The sequence below is a fragment of the Struthio camelus genome, chromosome Z, assembly GCF_040807025.1.
Source record: "Struthio camelus isolate bStrCam1 chromosome Z, bStrCam1.hap1, whole genome shotgun sequence".
NCBI lineage: Eukaryota > Metazoa > Chordata > Aves > Struthioniformes > Struthionidae > Struthio > Struthio camelus.
The window spans coordinates 71,646,697-71,672,983 of NC_090982.1; the positions used below are offsets into that span (position 1 = coordinate 71,646,697).

Below are 26,287 nucleotides of genomic sequence, written 5' to 3' on the forward strand. Positions count from 1 at the left end.
AAGCTAGCCTTGTTGACTGTAGTTTGGAGTCCTTTGCATTGCACACTACACTAAGAGTGCCTAAGAGTGATAGAGTGAGCACAGGCTACTGATTATACAGTAGCATGACAGTTAGACCCTTTCATTCCTTTCAGAAGTTTGAAAATTTTATGATTTTTCATGTCTACTGGTTCTTCAAATGAGGCAAAAGGCAGCTTTTGAGGTATAAAGAGAGGAAGAGGAAGAGGAACTTACTCAGACATTGGAAAGGAGAGAAGGAAAAGGAAACAAAGTTTCCTCCAGAAGTAATTTAATTAGCTATATAGTTTTGAATATTCGAATGCAAAAGGTTATAACACTTTTTGCTTGTCACTGATGTTTTATTTGTTTTTGTTTCAAGTGTAGCTTTTACAAAAAGACAGTAATTCAGTACCAAAAGTTTGATCATGAGTTAGAGCATTCAACTTGCCCTCCAACCCCCATCTCTCAGCTTGGAAGAGAGTGCTCTAACTGCCCAGCAATAGGCATTTAGTTATGATTGCACTGGTATGAAGCTACCCACTTTACAGAAAAGAACTATTGTGGCAGGGAAAGTAAAGAAGAGCGAGCATCACATTTGGCCTAATTTGTAGGGCACTCATGTATTCCAGTTCCTGAACCCCAGACTGTTTCTCAGAGGTAGCCTTGGGTAATGTACAGAATCTATTTTTAGAGCAGAAGCTGGACCCTAGAAACCCCCAACGTCTCAGATGAGTGCTACAGGGTCATGCTCGCTCTGGTGCTCTGTCAATTCTTTCAAGGACAGCCGAAGAGCTTTAACACGGATAAGGAATGTGTTCCTCTCCTTCCAATTCAGAGTTTCAATAGTTGGTAGCCTGAAAGTTAGGACATTCTTCTATGATTTAGGTTAAACCTCCTCTGGTAGAGGAGGGAACTGAATTTTTAATAATTCCCCAATCTTTTTTTTTTAAATGAATAGCAATTATTTTGGGGTGGGGTTTAAGCTACTAAATCATTTTGTCTTTTTATTCATTATTATCTTGAAAGTCTTCCAAACACTGGAAGTACCTGCAATTTTAGGACATGTGAATGTAAGAACAGCTCATAGTGAAACTCAGTTGAGTTCTCAGTGAAAGAACAGCCTCTGACCTAGATCCAGCCTGGTTACTTTGACACCGTGATTTATTCTTTTTGTAGAGCCAAAATAGGATTTCAACTGTAAAACTCCTTTGCTTCATGCTGTCACTTCCTAATAAAATAATTCACAGTTTTATCTAGGACTATTTGATGAAGGACTGCAGTTTACCAAAAAGCAGTCTGGCCTCTTGAGGGCTCAGGTATTTAGTGAATTAATTTTCATGAAGAACTATGCACTAACTAGGGATAGCCTAAACTCTCAAAGGCATCTGATTCGGAAATAAATTGAAAAACTGACAAGAAAAGTGTTGCCTTTAATACCAGCTAACTGGAGAAAAACTCTTAAGATCTTAAAAACAGCACTGAATCTGTGCCTTAAAAACTATGTTACTTAAAGGGAAAACAGAATATAATAAAAATTATTTCTTTAGATTAAAGAGAAAATTGTTTGAATTTGCCTATGTGATACAGAACATCAACTTGCCTTGGAAAGAATCTATTTTTTAAAGCATAATGTAGTAAACTGGAACTCCCTGAATCCTAGTCGCAACTCTTATGTTGATTCTCGGTGTGAAAGTAGCACTGATTCACCTCAATTCATTTTTAAGCCTATTAAAGCATATTCAGACCCTGCATAGACACATTTGGTTTTATGAGTAGATTATATTAGTCCATTTTAATCTACTGTAATCTACAATTAAATATATATTTTTTAATTTCTAAGGACATGTTCCTAAAAATACTTACAAAAAAGATTACTTTGCCTGAATATATGTGTATATAGAACATGGATGAAAGTGCTTCTAGGGGAGTCAGATAGCAGGCTTTGAATATTATGAGAAGTTCTTAGTGAGATAGCATTGTGATATTATAATTTTATGTCTATCTGTGTTTATCTGTCTATCTACCTTTCAAATGGTGTATCAACAGTTTTCCTGACCTTTTGCTAATAATGGACTTCCCTGCAACTTCTTAAGTTAGTAGTTTTCTTCATTGCTTTTACATAGCTTTAAAATCATTCCGATTCACAGAGAATGGCAATAGCACTCAGAACGCTAAATGTGCACTCCCAAAAACATTTTATTTTCAATTGTTATTTTATTATTTGGGATCAGACAGTTCATATATTTTGCTGTCTAGTGTGAGTTGTCAATGGAATACAGAGATGCAATTTCTTCTGCTGAGTTCCCTTTTCTAAACTGGTTGCAAATATCATCTATGACAATGGAAATTCTACTTTATACTTCTTACTAAAGCAGCATACTGTGGAGTCACGAGTCAGGTTTATGTCACTGCACTCCTTCAGCTGTCTCCCAGAACTGTGCTATATTAAGCTCGCTTTATCATCTGCCTATTCTTGACTATCAGATAACTACTGTTGAAAATTCAAAGCTTTTCTCGGTGGTTGCATTGTAAAAGAATTTCATAAATGGCTGGATTCCGTGCTCAAGGTTTGTTAAGTAAACATATCCATCTCCTTTCGCCAACTGAAAAGAGCAGAAAAAAAGATATGGTATCTTTAATGCACTCAGAAATTGTAAATCTCTTGAACAGTGTTATTTCATATGATTTCAGTTTCTCATCTAAAAGATTTCTTGCAGGATTTACATATTCTCTCATTAGATGCACCATTGTTTTGTAATACTTTTTAAAGGAAAAGAAAAAAGAGTCATCTCTGGGATGCAGCTCGTGTTTGCAAAGCAAAACTGTGTTTAATGAAAACTTGGAGATGTACTTATTTTTTGTTATCACTTATAATAAAACCTTTTGAGATCTTTTGGGAAAGTTTCTGGTTCTTGCTTTCTATATTATCACGTTCATCGACAATGTGTATCTTTTTCACTCAGTCTCTTGTTTAAAGCAATGACTAAGCTTATTTCAGGATCAAAAAATAGCGTGATATAAACTTAATCAAACTTTGAATGAGAGGAAGCCAAATGCTAAATGTCTTCATCAGGTTATTACATTATTTGATAAATTTTGAAAAACAGATCTTGAAGAAGAAAGTGCAGCATAGGATGCTGTTATAATATCTTCAGTTTCAATTATAAGAATTTGAAAAAAACTTTTTTTTAATATTATGTAAAAATTAATGAACTTAATTGGAAGGGAGGAGGGGTGCTCTACAGTGATAGTAATGGCTACTAAAAAGTATCCCATCTACTATGTAGTTTGAAAATGGATGTATAAAAAGGTTACAACTACTGGGCAAGGCCTACAGCATTTCAATGTTCAAATTGCAGAAGCAGTTAGCATTCTAAGTGCTTAAAGAAACTGAAATACAACCCTTATTTTAAAAATAGCCAAACTGCTTCACTGCATTCTGATCTCACGTTTTGTGCAGAAGGGTATGAGAGAGAGGTAGAGGTACATTTTAGGAGCTTCCTTTGCTAGTATTTGTGTCTCACTTTGTTACTGACTCATAGACATAGGGGCTATATTAATACTAGTAAATTAAACATGCCTAAGTCTCTTTACTGTCATGGAGGCCGCTTGAATCCATAGCCTGCTTCCATACAATTGAACTTGTTTAGGTACCAAGACAAGATGGCCTCAAGTGAACTGCTAAATAGGAATCATCCATGACCTAACGCGCCTAAGCTGAGAGTGCTAACTGTCATGCTGGGCCCGGGAATTGTTTTGGAGAGTATTAATAGATCTAGCACAAAACCACAACTGTCTGAAAAGTTACAAGAACAGACAAACAAGTTCTAGCACAGGAGAATGTTTCCTGCCACTATTAATTTTGCTGTTAAATTTTCACATGGGAAAAAGAAATAGTCTTGTGCTTTTAACCATTTTATTTTCAACTTTACAAAAGCTTTGTTACAGAGCCTTTAAAAACTCTTATTAAAATAATATTTTTGTAATAGAATATTATTTTAAATAGGATTCATGCATCAAGAATTTTCTTCTGTAGTCTTCTGTGTTCGGTTAGGAAAAGAAGGTGTCCAGATAAAAGGGTGAATCAGAGAGAGCTGATTCATGGAGAAAAAAATAGAAAAAGTGTTTTTCCCATAAGGTTTAATTTATTATTTTGAGACTTTGTAGGAATTTCTGATTGTATCTCTGATTATATCTGTGAAAACAGAGCAGTATTGGGCAATGTACAGGGAAGCCTCCCCTGTAAGCCTGTGAGCATATGCATGTCTTCTCATAGGAGCAGTCTTTTTGAATGTAATTGGCCTGTTCAAATGAACATGGTAACTGATATATATGCGCAAGACCAGGCTGTATGCATAAGCCAAATGTTTGCACTTCTGTTGCTATTTATGAATTACCGCACTGCTTCCACAAAGAAAATTATTATTTCTTGCTACAAAAAAGTGATCACAGGTAGATATTCTTGCTGCTTGTTTTTAACAGGGGAATGAATGCATTGGGGGATAAACATTCAATTTCTTCTGTATCAAGAAAAATAATCAAAAGAGCAACAAAGATCTGTTATGATACTGTGTTTTTGTTTGAAGGCTGGTGCCAAAGACATAGCACCAAAACATGAATGAGCTGTAATGACAGTAAAGTCGTGTAACAACTCTCAAAAAAGGATATATATAGTATTTAGTCATTGCTTCTTCAGTCAAACCTCTTTTTTTTGTGAAATGTAATGCCAAACACTTTTTAAATTTTTTCTCCTCATACTGGTCTTGAAAGTATATGCTGAGTCATTTGCACCATCTGTTATCTATGCAAGTATTAGCAGAGAGAAATGTTGAGAAGGTTCTGAAGACATCTGTTTATTCCGTGGAGTTTAACAATCCAGATTTTTTTCCTTAAATCCCATGTACATGCACAGTTCCTAAAATACATGCTTCTTCCTGGAACTTCTTAAGATTTTTAGAATAACAGAGAATTTTTAGTCTCCCAAGTCTGATTTTGCCTTGCCTTTGTCTACGTTTTAGAAGACAACACGAGATTCTAAGTAGTAGTAGCTGTGATAAGGAATATAGGTTTGGCATGGTAGTAGATTCACTGATTCACCATTGCATAAATTTTGAAACAATAAAAACTGCAAAACTTCTCCATTGGCTGACTTGATTATTCATTGTGATATTCAAACAACTTCTTTGAAAGTTGAAATATATAGGTAATATTTTGGTGTCATTTGTTGTCTGAGATTACAGTGTCTTTCTGAGGTACTGTATAAAACCAGAGGCAGTAAATTATGTAACTGATTGATGAACAACTATGTAAGCTGTATATCCGTATCAAAATATATATATGAGTGAATGTTGAAAAGATAGGTTTTGTATAAGGGCCAGATTCTAATCTGATGTTAGCATTATATATGTATGTACATGGACATAACTAATGGACATAACTGCTATTCTGAAAAACAGGAGAGCAGAATCAGTTTTTGTAGACATGTAGACGGCAAACCAGAATGTGAGAATCTTTTGAGGTCAAAACTTTTATGGAAAGTTAAATGTAACGGTTGGGAAGATTTGTCCAGTGAAGTTAGTTGATGCAGGATTTGATAAGAAACACAGTTTCTTGCCCATATCAACTCCCCAGTAGGTTTGGTATTACTTGACCAACACCATGCCAGGGGCCTTTCCTGCGGTACACCGAGTTAGAGCTTCAAAATGCTCTCTGATACTTTCAATTTTACTAGCGTAGACATAGACTCTCTATATCCTGCCAAGATTAGCAGCTGTCTTCCCTTCTTCAGATCTCACTCACTTGCATGAGGACCCAAAGGCTACAGTGGACTTCTCTGGACGTGTACCATTGATAACAAGGAAAGCTCTTTAGGGTAGGGAATGGCTGCTGCAAGTCTGCAAAGGAGAGTCAGAATTCTGGGTCCAGGATCATTTCATTTAATTCCTAAGTCAGTCTTTGCTCCACAATTGTAAAGCATGCCCCTATAAACTGAGCAGAGTGTCTGCGACACATGCAGCTACTGTGATGTGAAAGGAAAAAGGAACCTGGTCAAAATTTGGAAACCACTACCGTTCCTGTAATAGCTTCCCTGTTACAAGATTTTTAAATCAACTTATATCTCAGTGCAAGGGTATGACTGAGGGAAGATAAGCTGTGCCTGAGGGAATTACTGCAGAGTGGGAGTAGAATTGATTTGTCTGACGACGACAAAAATCTCCTAGTAATAACCTCCATAGATTACAGTAACGTAGAAACACTTTCATATTGCAGCTGAGAAAAATAATTTACCTTTTCTTTTTGCCCCTTAAAAGGTCCCATTTGGCCTTTTTGTGATTTATTTCTTATGACCTGAAAAGTTAATGTTACAAAAAGGTATTTGTAACGGGTTTATGTGAAATTATGAGGTAAAAGATAACGTCGTCCAATCAGGGAAGAGGCTTGGAAACAGGCCCTTAAAAATCAAGAGTGCCCTGTGATGAATGTATTTGTTTGGATAACTGCTAAATTAATGCATATACTTACAAAACTAATTGCAAATGATCGGTGATTGCTGTTTCTACAAATGTGAGGATTTCTTAATGTCATCAAGCTAGATTATATAATCAATTCTTGGATAAACAGCTTTAGTATTTCTCACAATTATGGTCTTTAATAGTTTTTCCAAATTAATGTCATTTCATTTAGAACATTTAAAACTGATTACTGCTAATCTGGAACCAGTGATCAGCCTGTTGTCAACCAAGAAATTAAATGCTCCATTTTACAGAATGGTTGGGATTTTTTTTCATCTCATAGATTGTTTTTAATCTATACATTAGAAACAAAACATGACCATTTAGGGAGATACTTAATATACAATATATTTACATAATAAATATTACAATTATGTTAAAGAAAAGCTGAACATGTAAACACAGCAGTCTCTATTTCATAAGATGGGTTCCAGGTAATAAAAGGATATTATCTGTGAATGTGTTATGTAGAAATCACCTTATAAGGCAAGTGCAAAAATGCTTCATAATGAAAAAATCTCTGTATGCTAGTAACAGAGAAACGGTAACACCTCACTTTCATATAGCAAAGAACAGCACATTGGAGTCCAGTTGTGGAAAATTCCAACCTGTCACATTGAACAATTTTAAACTTGCTCTTGCCAAACCCTTAGGTTATACAACACAAACTGAAAAATACTGAAATAATTGTTATTCTTATTTTGTATTGTAAAATAGGTAGTAGCATACATGATTTATAGAATTTGACATTAGAAAGAATATTCTTTTTAAGTTATTTCTGTACTTTTATCAGCAAAAAAACAAGTAAATACTGAAATTTGTACCTTTCACACCAGTGTTCATTCACATCACATTTTAAAAAATCCCCTTAGAAACTAAAAAGACCAATGTTTGAGACTAACTCCACAAGAACCGATTGATTTGGGGGGGAAAAAAGAAATCAAAAAACATTGACAAATATTTTCAGCAACAAGATCCCCAGGCAGATCCAAGCAGAATTTAAATGATTTGTCAGTCCTTTTCACCAGGTCTTTTTCTTCTCCTGCTAAGCCCTTTCTACCCATCTGAGGACCAGCTCCTCAGGACCATCTCCTCTCAGATATCTGAAATGTGATTAGCCTGTACGGAGATAATAGCTAATGCTGACTATGTAACGAAATGGCTATTTGAGATGGCCCTAATGTGCAATCTGGATTCAGCTGTAATTCATGACTCTTGAGTTGTGGGATCCTACTTTGGATTATATATATATATATATAGATCGGTGTATGGTTGGATACACATCCATTTGTTTGGTCGTACAACTTTAGTTGTTTTTCTTCTGTCATTGCAGTTCCCTTATTCACTCATGCCACTACTTTTCAAGTAATATTTCATTTATTTTTCACTCACCTGATATATTTGTAGTAGAAATACTCACTGCCATTTTCTTATTCTCTCTTAAAGACGACAGTATTTTACTTAATATTGTAACTCATAAATTTGGAAAGGATCTCAGTCAAGAAATAAAATGAACCAGCTTTTGTATTAAATCAAAGACTTTGATGTAAAGGTTTAATTTCATTAAAAGAACTTTATTTGAGATTTATCATACACAGATATGATGGAAAAAATTAATAGACAAGATCAAGATCAGCTTAATTTTTTAAAATATTTTTAATATAGTAATGCTAAGAAGCACAGTTTAGGAGCAAGATCCACTGTATGGAGCTGTGCAAGAACTAAGTCATGATCTTCCAACCTCTTGAATGCTGTGGCTTTAATAACACCACTTGTAGCCTCCAAGTAGCGCAATCTTTTTTTTTTCCAGCAAGTATTTTGCCCAATTTAGTGTACATGAAGCTGCAACAGTCAGCTGCAATGAATTTGGTATAGTTCTGTAACAATTCCCATATTAATTACTTTCATCCAAATGAGACTGATACAAGCTGGAAGGAAATCCCTTCAAAATACACTATACCTCGATCATTATAAAGGTAATTTTCTTAGGAGAATGGGGATCTGGACTAAAATACCTGCCCTGACCAAGAAAGAGAGGAGGTTTCTTGTACTCCATCTGGGTATCTGAATCCCAAACTGGAGATTTTAAAGGGAAGCATCTCCAGTTCTTTCATTTTCTGAGTGTTTTTTACAGCTCCAGACCAAAAGGAAATTTATTTCGTCATTACCCAATGAAACCCATACCACTCTCAACAGTTATAGTTTAATCTAAGATAATTCTTTTTGTTGGTAGAGACACTGAAAAACTATCCTTTAGCAGTATTTACAACATAAGTTTCCTTTGTAAGGACAGAAGCAATTCACAAATCTGAAAAGCTTATAAACTTAGAAAATGAAACAAATGTAAACAGAGGAGTCACTGATTTGTAAATTGTTATATCAGTGAATAAATATTAATTTTGTCATCTGCATTCCAAGAATTGTTAGCTTATTCCCTGCTACCAGTTATTTTAGCTGATAGGGGTCTAGAAAAAGCATAGATGAAAAGAACAAGAGTAATTAATATCCCTGGCATTTAAGATGGCAAGAGAGAAAGCCTGAAGCTGTTTCAGAAGTGAAAAAAATATGAGCAAAGCTTTTATGGGTAGAACAGAGATACAAGTACTGATATTTTAAATGCACGTTTTATATATAAATGCGATTTGGAGATTTGTTTATGTATACAGGATTGTTACTTTTTTGTCCTGTATATTGTACGCTATAGTAGGTAACTGTTCAATCTTATTAATGCTATCCTTCTTCACTTCTTCATTTCTGAAATTGTTCTCAGTTGTCTGTGATAAATACTATGTTTTCTCATGTACACAGTGTGCCTCCAAGCACAATTTATTTTCCTGGGCAATGGGTGATAAACAGCTATAAAACTGTTCCCATTTCATTCCTTTGGCAAAGGAAAATAGAAAAAGAAAATCTAACAAGCACTCCCACGGCTTTTTGGAATGTGTTAAAATACCTGCTTTCCTCTGGGAACAGCCCCTTTTACTGACTCTGTGTAAAGCTAAAGGAGGATGTTGACAGCATCTTTGCAGTTTTAAAAGCCTGTGAATGGGCTGCAGGGTCCTTCTGATCTCCTAGAAAGAATCCAAAAGGGGTGGCTAAATATCAAGATTGCAGGACCTAGGAATTTACCTGTTCTTTTGAGATGTGTTTCACAAACCGTGGCTATGAACACGGGTTGAACAAGAAGAACACATAGAGTTCTTTTGAATTGAGGTATTTCTGGTATAGACAAAGTATTACAAGAAGAACAGGATAAACCGGACAAACAACAGATAACATTACAGCAATTAACAACAAGTGTAGATTCAAGGAGGGTTTTTTATCTGCTTAGGAAGTAAAGCAGCTGATAAGATGAAATGTGGTTGTATATTAAAATGGACAACTCTTTGAAGAGAAAGAAATGGGGCCATAGGACTATGTTCATGCATATTAAAACAAAGTGCCACCTTCACACACTTGATAAGTCTGCATGCTCAGCTTTTTCTAATCCTTCCTGCTTTGGAGTGTAAAATAAAATTGACCTTTAACCTCCCTGTAATTAGGTTAACACCCAAGTTTAAGAAAACAATCATGTATTAAAAATAGTCAATTTTATTTCTTGTCACTGTGCTAAGTACTATCTGACAGAATCTCTGATACTTTATCTAGTAATTAATTTAGAAGGAATATCTCTTCTCATGCACAGAGGATGCATTACCAGGCTGTTCCTTCAGAGCCTGTAATCTAAATGCCTACTGTATAGGTACAAAAGTATTTTTTCCTTCAGCTGCTTGCTGGCTCAGTCACTTGTCTCTTTTCTTGCAGAATGATTCCTGGGGAAAGCAGTACTCCTATGCGCTCTTCAAAGCCATGAGCCATATGCTCTGCATTGGTTATGGAGCCCGTGCCCCTGTCAGCATGTCCGATCTCTGGATAACCATGTTGAGTATGATTGTGGGGGCTACTTGTTATGCAATGTTTGTTGGTCACGCAACTGCCCTAATTCAATCTCTGGATTCTTCACGACGACAATATCAAGAGAAGGTAATTCATTTTAATGCAACTTTTTAAAGTTTTAAAATAGATTAATGAGATGTTTTAAATGTGGAAAAAGCTTTACAATTTTGCATGAAATAATCTAGAAGCATCTGAATCCTGCAGCAAATTTCACTGAACATGAAATAACTCAGAGAACACCATGGGCTAAATGTATTCCTACATGAACCTCGATTACTTAGGGAGCAGACAGTTCCGTGTGTCGCATGCACTGAATGAAATTTTGAATGTGAAATTTGCTTTAAGTTCTGTAAAACATGATGTAAAAACTCCATCTCCTGGTCCAGACTGTGCTTTACTCTGTAGGAACTTGAACTAGGTAGCTTGAATGAGGAACTTGAAATAGGTACCGTGGGTTTGTCTGTAGAGGTTACTGTCATTCCTTTGGACTGCAATATAGGAATAAACTTGAACTTGTCATAAGAATGGCCTTTAAATGAGGACCAGGCCCAATCAATTAGTGTTGCCTGGAACTACCTTAGAGAAGTGCTTAAAAGAAGTCTTTATTTACCTTATCAGAAAAGTGTTTACGCTATTATCCATGATGTGCTAGGTTCTCTGCAAGGACTGAAGAACACTAGCCTAAAAAGGAAAAGCAAAAGCAGCCAAAAGATAGAAAAGTAGAGACAGTTTAGGGGAAGAAAGAAATAGAGAGTTCTTTAAGAAAGAGAAAGAAAATTTGAGTTTGTTAGATTCCTTGTAGGCATGAGTGGAAATGAAAAGACATAAATGGGTACAGGGTGGGAACTTTCTGGAAGGAGCACAAAGATGCACGAATTAACATTGTCAATTCTCTGAACAAAGGCAGTGGCAAGTGTGGATGAATTTATGAAACCAGGTGCTGATGGTCAGAATGGTGGTATGAGGAAGAAGGGATGAGGATGGAACTCAGCAAAGGACAATAAGGATGTGCAGAGTTACTGAGGTGCTTAAAAGAAGCCAAAACTGGATGTTATAGTAAATGGGGAACTGGAGAGGACATGCCAGGAGAGAGGTCAGCTGAGCAAACTAGTCAAATCAGAGAGTTCAAAGGAGAGTTCAAATCAGCAAGTAAGAAACATGGCCTGAGCAACAGTATTTGGCATGCATCAAAAAGGGAGTCCAGAAAGGCAAACTGGGCAGAAATCTCAGTGTGATGTAACACAAACCTGGCAGGAGTTATGTAGAGGAGAAGGTGACCCTTGCATGTGCTGAAGATGAAGAGGAATGGCCTGAGTTTGATGGGCAAGAAAAGATGCGAAATCCAAAAAGACCTGAGAGTAGAAAGGATTGTGATGTTTTCTTCGCAGGCAGGCAAAGGGAAGAGCAGATAAGAGCGTATCAGAGAAAAGTTTACATTCAGTTTTGTTAAGCTGAAGTCGCAGTAGGACAACTGGAGGCAGTAGCTCAGAGACAGGGAGAGATAAGGGATGTGATAGAAGGCCAGTAACAGAAAAATTAGCTAGTAGTTAACACATCAATCTCACGGTTGTTTAAAACCCAAGATTGCAAACACAGAGTTATCTTGAACGATAAGTGAAGATGAGAGGTTTAGAAAGAGAGGCTGAGTGAGCATCAGAGCCTTGAGAAATCTGAGTTCTGTCAGTGGCCATGTGAAAGCTCCATTTCAATGTACAATCCAGGGGCTAATCCTGCTACGTGATTTAATCGAACTGACTTGTTGGGACTACTCACATGGTCTCTTCTGCCATCTCAGAGGGAAGCAATTTTACCGGAACGGGACATTTGTAAGGAGCTGTGGGATAGAAACAATTTAACCATAATGGAAAACGTAAAGAAGGAAACCTTAGACCTAGTATAACAGCTGTTTCGTTAGAGGTTAGGATCGACATATGTACACAAACATACACAGACATATGAAATCAGCATCAGCCTGAAAGCTTATCGTATTTGTTATCCTCAGACCTTCATTGTAATATCACAATGTTCTTTCCTAAAAAATCTGCCTGGTTACTGGCATGGTTACCTAAAAAATTCGAAGGGTATTGCTGTTTTAAACATTTTATGTAGTTCAAGAGGGAATCTAAGAAAAAGAAATCCATAAACAAGGAGAAGTCTATTATTTGTATAAATATTTTATTTGAATTTTTAACTCATAAGCACATTTATATCTGAAAACTAATGATATAGAACTCATTATTCTCAAAAATATTCATTTGTTCATATGGTAAGTTTGTAGATACATACATTTTTGAGTTTCAGAAATATTTTAAATGTATAAAAATATGCATATATTTAAAATTGTGTTAAGTAAAGTCAGTTTCATTTAGGGGTTATTGTGTAAATTAAAATCCAGGGAGCAGTCACGTGCTGTTGCACTTCTCATATTTTCATATAACAGCAAACAAAGCATTATATTTTGTTTTATTCTGTTTTTTTGCATACATTTTATTAAACATAGCGTGGAAATGTCTGGCATTTTTCACTTCCTGCAGTTTTGAACATTTGCATTCTCTTTGTTTTCATTTCTTATTTCCCATTGGTTTCCTGACATCGTAGTCCTAAGCCTAACATGGCATCCACAGTCGAGAATTAAAGAAATGAGCAAGAAGTTGTATGTTTCTATTTTATAGAAAAAAATTTCTCTGTCACTTTGGCCATCTTTTGCATGGCAATTATTATGTCCTAGGGCTAAAGCATATTGTAATTAAAGAAAATTTTCTACTGATTTCTGAGGCCCTGAAATCATTTGTATAGTATCAGTCATAACTACTATACTGACATATTTGCATGTTCTTACCCATTAATTTATCAGAATTTAATCAGATATTTTGAAATAAATCTATGAATATAGTCTAAAAATTATGAAACCATTACTATAAACTGCCGAAGAATATTGTCTATACATCTGATACTGTTTCTTTATTTTGAAAATTAGACAAATGGTTGTTTCAAAGACCATTTTGTGCTACTCGTTTTGTCAGCATATTTTCTAAGTTACTGGCAGATAAAAGTAGCTTAGATTTCACTTAACAGAAACTTGAGAAAAAGGTAAATCGAATCTTCAACCACAGGTTTCAGATTTTTTAATATAAACACAAAAATGTATTTTTACTTAGTGCATTACTTTCTCTTCTCCTGGAATTCAAAATTGGATAAATCAGGAGGGAGTGACTACTTAGATTTCTTGGGCTTAAATGCTAGTATCTTTTTTTTTTTTTTGCTGTTATTCTTAAATATGTAACACTGATTCTTAAATATGTAACACTGTGTATTTCATGGTTCCATGTTTCTGTAATAAGAGATACTGAAAATAATGGAATTAGCATGAATTGCTAGAGAATGTAGAATGACACCAGAGATGAAGAGGGAAGATGTTCTAAAATTCTCCTCTGGGTCAGATCATGCTAAAATCTTATTCTCCTTTTTTTTTTTTCCATCTGATTCTTCTGCTGTAGCTAAGATGACATTTCATAAATGTGTCTGTAATACCCAACTATGAAAGGATAGTTCTGGTGCTTCTTAAAATGAAAGTAGCTTAAAGTAACATATTTGCTGAAAACCCCACATCTGCTGTAATACCCCACATCTGTTCAGATCCTTCCAAAGCTCAGGCTATGCAAAACTAGAAAAAGCATTACAATTCAAAATGGAAGAACACAGGAAGGCAAGAAAGAGTTTTTGTTAAGCCAGATATGCCAAACACCGTCCAAGAGCACCAACTAAGAATTTTACCTGTGCCAAGCATTGCATACTGAGAGAAATCAAAGTATGGTTAAGAAAGCAAATATTACTCCACTGGGTTTACTGTTATGGGCCAAAGATATAATTTATAAGAGGAAATTAACAGTTATTATTAGCTGCCAAATGCAGAGGGGGGACAGTAAAATCACATATCAAGAACTGCTGTAAAAAAGGACAGATTGCTACATTCTGCTCACTTTGAGGAGCACTTCACAGATTTTTCCACTGAAGTGAATGGAAATATTCTTGGAGAAAAATATCTCTCAGAGTGAATAAGTATGTCAGAACGTGGTCTCAGTGAGTGAAGTGCCAGTGCCTGACGGAGGAGAAAGACATGTCCAAGTCAGGTATATTCAATCCACATTCCCTTTTCGGTAAGAAAATCTGATAGACCATTCTACCTTAAAAAAGGACAGAAGAAATCAATGGCATCCTAGCATTCTCCCTCCGCAGTCTTTGGTATAAACTAGAGATGGATGCAATAGTAAATAGAAGTCATATTTCAATAATAACTGTTTTAACATTTTCTAATATCCAGGAAGTAACAAAGCATCTCAAAAAAATGTTTGTCTCTATTAAGGTAACATTTGAAAAAAAACTGAAATGCATATGCAGAATTTGTTAACCAAGTACTGTAAAAGAAAGCAGCCAAATAAACAGTCACTTGACACCATTGAAGTCACTTGAAGACCATTAGTAAAATACCTCTTCATTTGAATGTTTATAGTTTTTAATAGGAAAATAGTCACCTAATGCTTTGGATACTATTGAATAAGCTTAACAAAGATTGGTTAAAATTTCCTTTGTTCCAGTCTGTTGTAGTAGTACAAAACATCCAGGAACTAAGTCACAAACAAGCTAATAGAGTTGTAGTAGCATACAGATTGTGTCATATCCAAAGAGATTTTACAATTGTCTTGATAAAATGATAGCTATTAAATGCATTTTCATTAGGCTATCATTTTATATATTTTGACTTTTCTTTATTGGTAAGCAAGTCTAACAACCACACAAGGTTTCAAAAACAGAAGAAACACATAAAGCAGTTTTACCAGTTGCAAGTAGTAAACAGGCACAAAATTCATCCATCTGCATTTCATGAGAAATGGAAAAAATAGGAGATGCTGTCCTACTCTTGGGAAGATGCGTTAAGTCATTATTAAACATGAGGAAGTGTTCTGGACTTGACATCAACTTTAAATATCCCAAAAGACATCTCTTTCTAACCCTAAACTATGCTTTTAGCTTATCTCTTAATTTATAGTCTTTTAGCACATCTTCTGTTAAGTCAGTCACTAGACTCAAAGAGGGTACATCTTTTTAGATCTCAAAGACAGGAAAAGATCTAAAGTGCTTTTCTACAGAGAAAAAGCATTAATTGCATGCGAAGATAATTTAAAAGCAACTTACTAATTGGTGTTGGGTATTTTTACTTAGACACCATGGTGATTTGAAGCACAGATTGCTCATTTTTAGTTTTCTTTTTAAGCATGCAAGTAAATGTTTACAAGCGAATAGCATAGGATTAAGGCAGGAAGACAGTTTTAGATTTTGCAGCACAAAGGCTTGCACCAGCTTTTCGAGTCTGCTGCGCACAGCTCTGTTTTGGAGATCTAAATTCTGCATATAGCGGATGGGGAGAGGCAGACTCTCCACAGTTCATACACAAGAGCCAGAAAGCTCGGTGAGCTGGTTTGAAGGAGCAATGACTGAAGTGTATTTCCATTTTCCCCCTTTTCCCCCATGCCTTCCCCTCCGTGCGGCTGAGGCACATACTCCAGGCAGCTTATGCAGTTAGACATCTAAGCTCCTTTCCTCAAAACGGCAAGGAGGGATCACCTTTCGTTTCAGAGGCAGCCAGAAGAGCAGATGGCGGTTCCTCCCCTGTCGGTGTATCACCCTGGAGAGAGGAAACTCTTCCCAGAAGCAGCAAAAGCAGGTTCAGAGCCAACAGCTGCCTGAACCGTTCATACAGGAGTACGACCCTACCGCCACACACCAGGCTTTTTGTGCTGCCACAAGATGAAGCAGATGGAAAGGAAAGTGAAGAGGAGACTTCTCACCTCACTTCACCTCCCTTCACCTCATCTCACCCGTTCAAACTGCACTGCTTCACCAAAAAGTACAAAACAGTCATTGCGCCCGAGAGGGTTAAGGCAAATGAACGTGACTCTGTAGGGGACAACATGCGTGAGTCCCACCCCATTTCCAGGGGGACATTCATAAGTGGTTCCTAAGAAGCTCACAGGCAGTGCTGGTAGTGGGAACAAAACCTTAGTTTCCCTTTTTTCAGATGAATGCCTTAAATGCTGGGATGGAGAGTCATGCTTCTTTCTCTCTCTACTCGATGATTTTAGTGTGCAGCCGAGAGGGCCAAAGGCAGTGAAGTGCACTCTGCCATGAGCTACGACTTGGTATCCTAACACTCATCTGGGAGGTGATGTCTCTGCATTTTCTTATGAACACATCTTCTATGTTTTCTAAGTTTCAAATGCTTTGTGGTCAAAGACGAGCTGGAACAAGATAGACATCAGGCTCTTGATATGCTCATTAGTAGAGCTTTGATGCCTAGGAGACTTTTCTGGAAAATCTTAGACAGCTGTGAATAACAGGGATCTACAGATGAGCAAGAGTTTAGGAAGTGGCAGTTCTGGTATTAGGTCATCGTGTAAACACGTAGAAAGGGAGGAGGGGTGTCAAAAAACAGGGCCACATCAGTGTTTAATTAGGCTTGTACCCACTTTTGGTACATTTCTATGTACATATACATATACATATACATATATGCGTATTTTTGTCAGGTTTTGTCTTCCCTTGTTGGAGTCCAGAGATGGATGAGATGGAATGACTGTGAAGCAGATAACATAAAGCAGAATTTCTGATGCCTACATTTTTTATGTACAATTCATGAAGTAAGAATCTTTGAATTTCCAGTTGTTCTGGTGGTTTTGAATGCAAGAAACAGAAAGAGCATAATTTGAATTTTACACATCCAGATGAAGTCGAGATACTGGAATTTTAACATGTAGTGCATTGATCTGATCTGATAAGAAAAGATTCCCAAGAAATACTGGTTTGCTTAATAAGTTCGATTTTCATGCTGTTCACTTTTTTTTTTTTTTTAATTGACATCTTTCTTTTCTGTTGCTGCAAGTGATTTAGGAAAGCTTGAAAATAGTGTAACACAAAACTATTATCTGATTGGTCTCAACTCCTTTTCTTAACAATAGCACATTTTCCTGTATGCAGCATAATAGGTCATTTTATGTTCTGATTGCTGGAGTAGGTGAGCCATTTTGAAGATAAATCTTATCTTTTCCATGCAGTTGTGCTACAGTATATATTCCACCCCAAAATAATTATTTATTTTGGAGAATGAGGTATGGTTTACTATGACTCACAAGAAAAAAAAAGGAGGGTGAAATCTTGTCACTGAATATCAGCTTGTAATTTTGCAAGCTTTTATAAAATTTCATTAGCTTGCACAGATTTATATCAGATTTAGCTTCATCACAGTGCGATATTTTAAATAGTAAGCAATTTTTCATCAGTATTATGAGTGATCAAGTACAAGAATTGTTAAAAGTTTCCTATAGCTTCATACCTCCAGGATTAATTGAGTATTGACTGTGCTAAGAGCATTATAGTTATCATAATACTGAGAAGAGGAAAGTTCACTATTATTCTCTAAATATTTAGGAAAAAGTAATTGCATGAGCTTTTTTGGCTTGTTTCTGGTAATGGTAATTCTTCTTGGCTTTTTTAATTTTCATTGGAAATTCAGAGGGTCTTATAGTTACAAAAGAGTCTGGAAATCTTGACTTTTGGATTATTTATGTCTATCTGTCTGATGCACTATATCATCTTTTGCGGCTTTTGTGACCATCAGATGTCAGACTGCTAAATGGGTAGAGGCTTTCTGTCTTCTGTGAGCATTATTCATCTTTGTAGAAGGTACTGGGATTTCTTAGATTAGAGCAAATTATTAAAATATATTTGATAACTGTGGAATTACAAAACATTCCAAACGAAAATGAACGAAAGGCCACAGTTCAGAAAAGAACAACCGTTTAAGATATTCTATTTCAAAGGGTGCCTCCTGGTGTTCAAAAGGATATGCTTGTATCACTTGTTGATATGTTAATTCTTCTGTGTTAATTCTTCTACCATCATGAACTCAATCCTCTGACATATAAATGAATATGTAAACACAGCTACTAGAGCTCAAGTGCAGAGAGAGACATATTGAATGTGAAAATGTTGGCTGTGTCAGGATAGGGCCTTTACTAGCATCACTTGCTTTCTCTTTCTGTCAGCTCATTTATTATAATTACTTGAATTTTTGCTGGGCATAGTTGTGATATTTAATTTGACCCTAACCTTCTGAAGATTTGAAATGGAGAACAGCAGTAGATATTATTGCAACAAGTAAGGCCATTCCTCCCCCCACTGCGCAAACAATAATCAGAAGTTATTTACCTTAAAAAACACAGTAATAAAAAAAAAAGTGAAAACAAAATAAACAATTTCTTTCAAATGGAAATGAATAGTACACTCTGTTAGAGGGAACGGCTTTAGGAAAGGAATATAAATCAATGAGAATGTTCTTACTACACTGGTCTCCCATTTTGTCCAGATTCTTCATTATTGTGTTTCAGCTTCTCGTTACACTCGATCTTGCTGGAGTAATCAGGCTGGCTATTTTTGACTTGTATCTTTAAAAAGGCAGTTGGTTCCTCCCAATAGCATGTGCTGTGCAAGCCAACTGCTATCCATCCGGCTGCATCATACCTGTGCCAAACTGTAATAGACTCCCACTGCTTCTAAAATGACAGATGGGACTTACTTTGATTTATTGCTGTGTTGTGGGTAATTTACCTATAAAGTGTTCTGCTGTCTTGCATTATGAATTAGGTTTCTAACAGTTTTCCATATGAAAATGCAGCGCAAGCTCATTACAATTTCAGCCGTGTTCATGATGACTATATAAAATTAGCTCTGAAGATATGAAGTTACACCAGCATCAGATTTTATGAACAAACAGCTTTCTTTTTGTAGTAATTATTGTAGGGTAGGTTACATACTTAAAAAAGAAAAAGAAAAAGAAAAAAAAAGAAACAGAAACAGAAAAAGAAACAGAAACAAACGCTAAGAAACAAACTTTTGTTTTTCAAAGTCTGTGTTGGAATATAGCACAAATTACCTTTTAACAGGAGAGACTGTGTGATTCACACCAGATGGAGATAACTGGTAGCAATTATCCGAGTTACACTAGAATGATTCTGCTTGTTTCCTGTATGTGTAGAAGGAAATAATGCTCAATAATATATAACATAATATTATGGGTGAGAAAATAATCCTTGCTATGCCAATTCTTTTATTTCCTGTGTCTTGTAGGGGAAAAGGGGAAGAGGAAAGGATTGATTACTTTTATCTTCTACTTTTAAATCATAATTCTCTCCCTACTTCACCCTGTTTCCTGGGGTCTGAGTAATTAAAGCTGCAGCACATCTGCCTTGAAAACATTGCAATTTGTATAACCAAGACATGCAATATAGATTTATAAAGATTATGGAGTGCACAAGACAGCAGAAGGAGTGAAACCTTTTCTCTACAAAAGAATGTTTTACAGAGTCATCTAGATTCTAGTGTATGCTAAATTACTAGATTTGTCCAAGTGGTTAGTAACCTTGAAAAAATATTGTAATACTAATTTAAGAAGCATCTATTAGAGCAGAGAGTCAGTACTAAACATAAAAGTAAAATATTTTTATCTCCATGTGCTTTCATAATATTCCGTAGATTTACCTTTTCCAGCAGATTGCTGTAACTGGAAAAAAAAGCAACCCATCCTTTAGAACACATTTTTGTACACACTAAATATTTATTAAAAGCATAATGAAAGCAGCTCTTTCCATAAAAGCGCACAATACTATGAATTAGCATTGCACCATTCTTGGATAGGGAAACGTCATTTTCACATAATTATTTATATAATTTTCTTTTTTAAAAAGTATTTCTTCATTGACTGTTTTTAGTATAGGCAGAGCTGGCCACAGATATTTCTTCACTGCAGAGTTTGATGAAAACATAAAAATCATGTTTCATAAAAAATATTGTCCAATTTTAAAATGAAAAATGAAAGCAATTCTTTGGGTGGTTTTTTTTTTTTACACATTTGATAGGAACTGATAACAAGAGTTTAATGAAGTTAATTCCTTTAGTTAAGATACCTCCCTACCCTTTCTCCTTCCTCAACATGTTTTTTTTCTTCTTCTTCTTCTTTTCCCAGCATATGCTTTTCTTTTGACCTTGGAGAGAACTTAAGGGAGCAGATAATAGGAGAGGATTATCACCTGGCAGAATAGTCTAGCTGTCTTTATTGATGCTTCACTCTTGTCTAGCACCAAGATTTTTTCAGTATTTGTTTGGGTAGCATCAGGGTAGCCTCAGCAGATGAACACAGACCTCAGCAAGGAGTACCACCAGCACCAGAGGCAGTCCAGAAGGCTAACACAAAGGAAAATTGAGACAGGAGTACAAAGAGAGTGTAACTGGCATCTGTGCCTGTAGGAAGGCATCTGTGACTTCTGCCAGTGGTATAACTGTGGGGGAAAAGGGCACTAAAAGTAGCAGGAGCCAAAGATTATGTGAAGTGGGAAAAGTGGAAGGATGAAGAGGGGAAAGAACTGGGAGCTGCAGCAGGGGAGAGGCTGTTGGGTTATTTTGAGGGAGAATTGTGATAGAAGTAGGAGCTTGTAGTGGAAGACTTATTGATGGGCAATGAATTCATTTCCTGAGGAAAGCCTCAGGCTGGACAGTACATGACCTTATCTAGAAGAAATTCAGAAATGATTTGGTATGTATGTATGTCCTCTGTTTTTTTGTGGAAGGGGACAGAGATGAGCCTTTTATTTCCATCTGTGTTTTCCTCCCTTATTTTGAGCATCATCAGCTTCTAAAAGTGGGCAGTGCAATAAAATAGCAGAAGAGACTTCAAGTGAGACTGCTCAACAAAATGGTTAGAATTACCTAAACACTGACTTAACTCAATCAGCAGACAGTGAGATTTTGGGTTGCTTGTGATATGAGATATGAGAGATATCAGCTGATATCAGCTGATAGTCTGTGCTCTGTCAGATGGATTTGTAAGACAGCACCAACAGTATTTACTATTCAGACAGTTTTGCTAGAAGTCTGAAAAAACTGAAAGAAACTGAGAGAAGAACTATAAGAAGGGAAAAAGAGCTTACGAAATCTAAAGGACTATATTGGATCATTAATTTTAAAGCAAAATCTAAAAATCAGTAAGTGATTCTGAAACACAAGGGCACAATAAAACCACTAATATATGTAACTCAATAAATGAAGATATTCTATAATTCTTTATTACTGGAAGATCACATCATATATTAAATTTCTCTTTCCAACATACTTAAGAAACTGGTTCCTCCTCCACAGAGCTCATAGTTTGGGGAAGTTAGCAAAGATCAGTGTAAGCCTGCAAAACAGTTCCAGGCCCGGAAATGATTTGGGACAGTAGGAAAATGTCATCTTGCTTTCCAGTTGAAACCTCAAGAGATAAACCTCAGCTCTCCCCACTTTTTTTACTTTAGCTAGCCTTTATTTTCTTTCACAGTTTCTCAGCTTACCATTCCTCATCCCCAATCCCTATGCCTTTATCCAAGCTAGTCTGTGCATCTCGCAGAGAACACATGTCCTCTGAGAACACTATTTTTTGTCACAACCCTCCATAGAAACCATCTGTTTTATGGGGTTTGGAGAAGATAGGGCCATCATCTAAACCTTCCACCCAGTCCTGCCATGACAGGAGAAGAAAGCTTTCGCTGTTATTACGAATGCTGTGCCACTTATGCCAATGAAATGAGAGCTTCCCTAGGGTGCAGCAGTAAAATTAAATGGAATAATGTGAAAAAGCAGGAAAAAGCAAGAAAAAAAAGTGAATAATGAAAGCATTGTATTATGGAATATTCCATTAATATTAGATGTATGCCCCATTGCACGAAACATTTAAATCTGCAATACAGTTATCAATAGAGTAGGGCACAATGCTGTGGCAGATTGAGAAAACGACCTGTCTTTCTATCCCCAGTGTCTGAAGACAATGTACCTCAGTGAAATGACCTGGCTTTCCATTTAACGCCATTACTAAATGCGTGAAACTACTCAAAACAGAATTTAACTTTATGACTTACATTAAATACAACTTTAAACATACTTTCACTTGGTGGCATAGAGCACTTCTGTGTCAGCCATCAATTCGAAAAAAATGTAAATTGCAAACATGAAAAAGAAAAGAAAACATGAGCTTGCACTTGACTTTACTGCTGTTCTTGCTCTTAAAATCCTTAGATTACCACAGATATTTATTAATTACTCAACTTTAATTACTTACTCAAGTTATAGCTAAAGAAATATTCTGTTCCATGGAATTAGCATTGGATAGCCCAAGTACTGTGTTTGATTGTTACCACTCAAAATAGTATTTCACTGTCTGTGCATGTTTAAAACACATTGATTTATACTGAAGATTGTACAAGATAAACTCTATGGAAGTTATATAAACAGTATGATAACTTCAGGGTTGATCATTTTTGCATTTTGACTCATTTTTCATTTTGCCTGCATACAGAAAACCATATGGCCCTACTTATGCACATGTGTAGAAACTCTCCTGTAAACCTGGAGCATGATCAACATGGATATTGGATCCTTGAGGATCTTACTAAAGGTCATTTCTTACTAAAATCCAAGTCTTTGTAAAGCACATATGAACAGCAGTGTTCTAATCAAAAGTTCTAAAAGTTCTAAAGTTTTGATTGAATTTTATAAGAATGACGAAAAAAAAAGTCCCTAGAAGAAACTTCTGGCATTGCCAAGCTCCAAGACTTTCCCTGAAAATATCAGGATGGTAGGACTTGCAAGTTTATTTTATTTTAATTGTTCTTTTAATGTTGATAAAGCACTGCATTTTCCTGCTACACTGCTTTATTCTCACAAACAGTAGAACCATTCCAACTGACATCTTCTTCTACATGAGACAGACACCTGACATGGCATATTTCACATAAAACAATTGAAGTTTAATTAAGTTATGAATATCTGTAAGCAGAAGCTTATTATGAGAAGTTTTGAACATCCTTAATAGGCATAGCTGTCAGCTCAGTATCTTTGACCTTACAATCAGAGCATAGCTTTGTCCTTGCCTCAACTTTCTGGCTTTGCTACATGCAATTGCTCTCCTAGTGCTAGTGTATTATAGTATTGTACTTATTTGTCTGTGAATATGACAGTAGTTATGCTGTGATTGCTATCTTAGAAATTACCGTAGGGTTTGTATTGTGTCAGGTCATGACTAACACCTGACTGATATCTGGAGGCGGTAATGAATTTTCAGTGATTGTGTAGCGTGTGTACTCCACTTCTGTGCCATTTACAAAAGGCTGTTTTATGCTGTGTTTGACATACACACTACTAATATTCACATTGTACTTTATAAGAGTTGATAACATGACAGGAGAAAAAAAGCCAGTTTTCTATGTTTATTCAAATAGAGAACGAAGGAATCTTTAATATTCATACATGGTTGAGAAACAAAATACAAGCAAAAGGTCCTGCCTTGCCTCAACAACTCATTATCTGTCTTTTTTTCACAGGTTGTGCAGTGCTTACCCTACACAGGATGCAATACTGTTCTCTTGGGAAGGTTCCCCTAATTCTGTTCCATTGCTGTTGCATGCAACTTTGCAGTCTAGACCACAGTGTCCCTTGAAAAAGGGTCTGGTGATCTTTCATGTACCTATTGCATGATTAACAAATAAGCCTCTTTCAAAACAAAAAAGTTCTTTTAAACAAAAAGAGACGTGAAAGTGCTGGGTTGGCATGCTGGTAGACCTGTTACCCCAGAGCTAACTGCACGAACTGCATTGCATTGCCAGCCTGCAAGGATCACCCTCAGCGAGGCTCCTTGACCTGCGGGTTGTCTTCTTTGGTCTGAAGCCTTTCAGTGAGATGTCACTGTCATTGCTGATAATGATAGCACAAAACAAAACTGGACAAAGATTGTCAATTTCATATATGAAACAAATAGCCATCAGAGGCTGTTGTTAGAACCACTGTTATTACAGTGCAAATTATTTTTCTTGCTGTGGAAGAAAATGGCTTCTTTATTCTAGTCTAAAAGGAGCTAAAATTTCTGCTGCTGTGCAGAGTTCTCCTAAAAATACATAAGATACCAAACAATTACCTAAATCTGATTTTTATTAAGTCTAAAAAAATTTAAGTAATCCTTAGATATTTTTGACTTTAGAATTGTTCTTAGATTTTTTTTAGAACCCTTTCACAACTTTTATGTTTTTATAGCCTCTTCTAGATATTTTTCTCACTCACAGAATCACAGAATGGTTTAGGTTGGAAGGGACCTCTGGAGATCATCTAGTCCAGCCCCCCTGCTCAAGGCAGGGTCCTCTAGAGCATATTGCCCAGGATCACATCCAGACGGCTTTTGAATATCTCCAAGCGAAGGAGACTCCACTACCTCTCTGGGCAACCTGTTCCAATGCTCTGTCACCCTCACAGTGAAGAAGTTTTTTCTCAGGTTCAGGTGGAACTGCCTGTGCTTCAGTTTCTGCCCGTTGCCTCTTGTCCTGTCGCTGGGCACCACGGAGAAGAGTCTGGCCTCATCCTCTCGACACTCCCCCTTCAGATACTTGTACACATTGATGAGATCCCCTCTCAATCTTCTCTTCTGCAGGCTGAACAGGCCCAGCTCTCGCAATCTTTCTTCATAGGAGAGGTGCTCCAGTCCCCTCATCATCTTTGTAGCCCTCCGCTGGACTCTCTCCAGGAGTGCCATGTCTCTCTTGTACTGGGGAGCCCAGAACCAGACACAGTACTCCAGGTGAGGCCTCCCCAGGGCTGAATAGAGGGGGAGGATCACATCCCTCCACCTGCTGGCAACACTCTGCCTAATGCACCCCTGGATCCCATTGGCCTTCTTGGCCACAAGGGCACACTGCTGGCTCATGTTTAACTTGTTGTCCACCAGCACTCCCAGGTCCTTCTCTGCAGAGCTGCTTTCCAGCAGGTCAGTCCCCAGCCTGTCCTGGTGCCTGGGGTTATTCCTCCCTAGGTGCAGGACGCTGCACTTGCCTTTGTTGAAGTTCATGAAGTTCCTCTCTGCCCACCTCTCCAGCCTGTCCAGGTCCCTCTGAATGGCAGCACAGTCTTCTGGTGTGTCAGCCACTCCCCCCAGTTTAATACCATCAGCAAACTTGCTGAGAGTGCACTCTGCGCCTTCATCCACATCACTGATGAATACGTTGAACAAGACCGAACCCAGGACTGACCCCTGGGGGACACCGCTAACTACAGGCCTCCAACTTGACTCTGCGCCACTGACCACAACCCTCTGAGCTCTGCCATCCAGCCAGTTCTCAAAATCCACCTCACTGTCCACTCATCTAGCCCACACTTCCTGAGCTTACCTAGGAGGATGTGATGGGAGACAGTGTCAAAAGCCTTGCTGAAGTCCAGGTAGACAACATCCACTGCTCTGCCCTCATCTCCCCAGCCAGTCATTCCGTCATAGAAGGCTATCAGATTGGTCAAGCATGATTTCCCTTTGGTGAATGCATGCTGACTACTCCTGATCACCTTCTTGTCCTCCACATGCTTAGAGATGACCTCCAGGAGGAGCTGTTCCATCACCTTTCCAGGAATGGAGGTGAGGCTGACAGGCCTGGAGTTTCCTGGCTCCTCCTTCTTGCCCTTTTGGAAGACTGGAGTGACATTGGCTTTCTTCCAGTCCTCGGGCACCTCTCCTGATCTCCAGGACCTTTCCAAGATGATGGAGAGTGGCCTAGCGATAACATCCGCCAGCTCCCTCAGCACTCGTGGGTGCATCCCATCAGGGCCCATGGATCTGTGGATGTCAAGTTTGGACAAAAGATCTCTAACCTGATCCTCCTCCACCAAGGGAGAGTCTTCCTTTCTCCAGACTTCCTCTCTTGTCTCCAAGGTCTGGAATTCCTCAG

The 26,287-nt window shown here is 37.1% G+C and overlaps 1 protein-coding gene across 2 annotated transcripts in view; it reads left to right on the forward strand.

The window, feature by feature from the left end:
• Positions 1 to 26,287, forward strand: part of LOC138064728 (potassium/sodium hyperpolarization-activated cyclic nucleotide-gated channel 1) — a 218,478-nt gene that overhangs the window by 123,127 nt on the left and 69,064 nt on the right. For both annotated transcript variants that reach the window (XM_068928537.1, XM_068928538.1), the window contains one exon: positions 10,317 to 10,535. In XM_068928537.1, the coding sequence (XP_068784638.1) occupies positions 10,317 to 10,535 (219 nt within the window). The remainder of the gene's footprint in view (positions 1 to 10,316; positions 10,536 to 26,287) is intronic.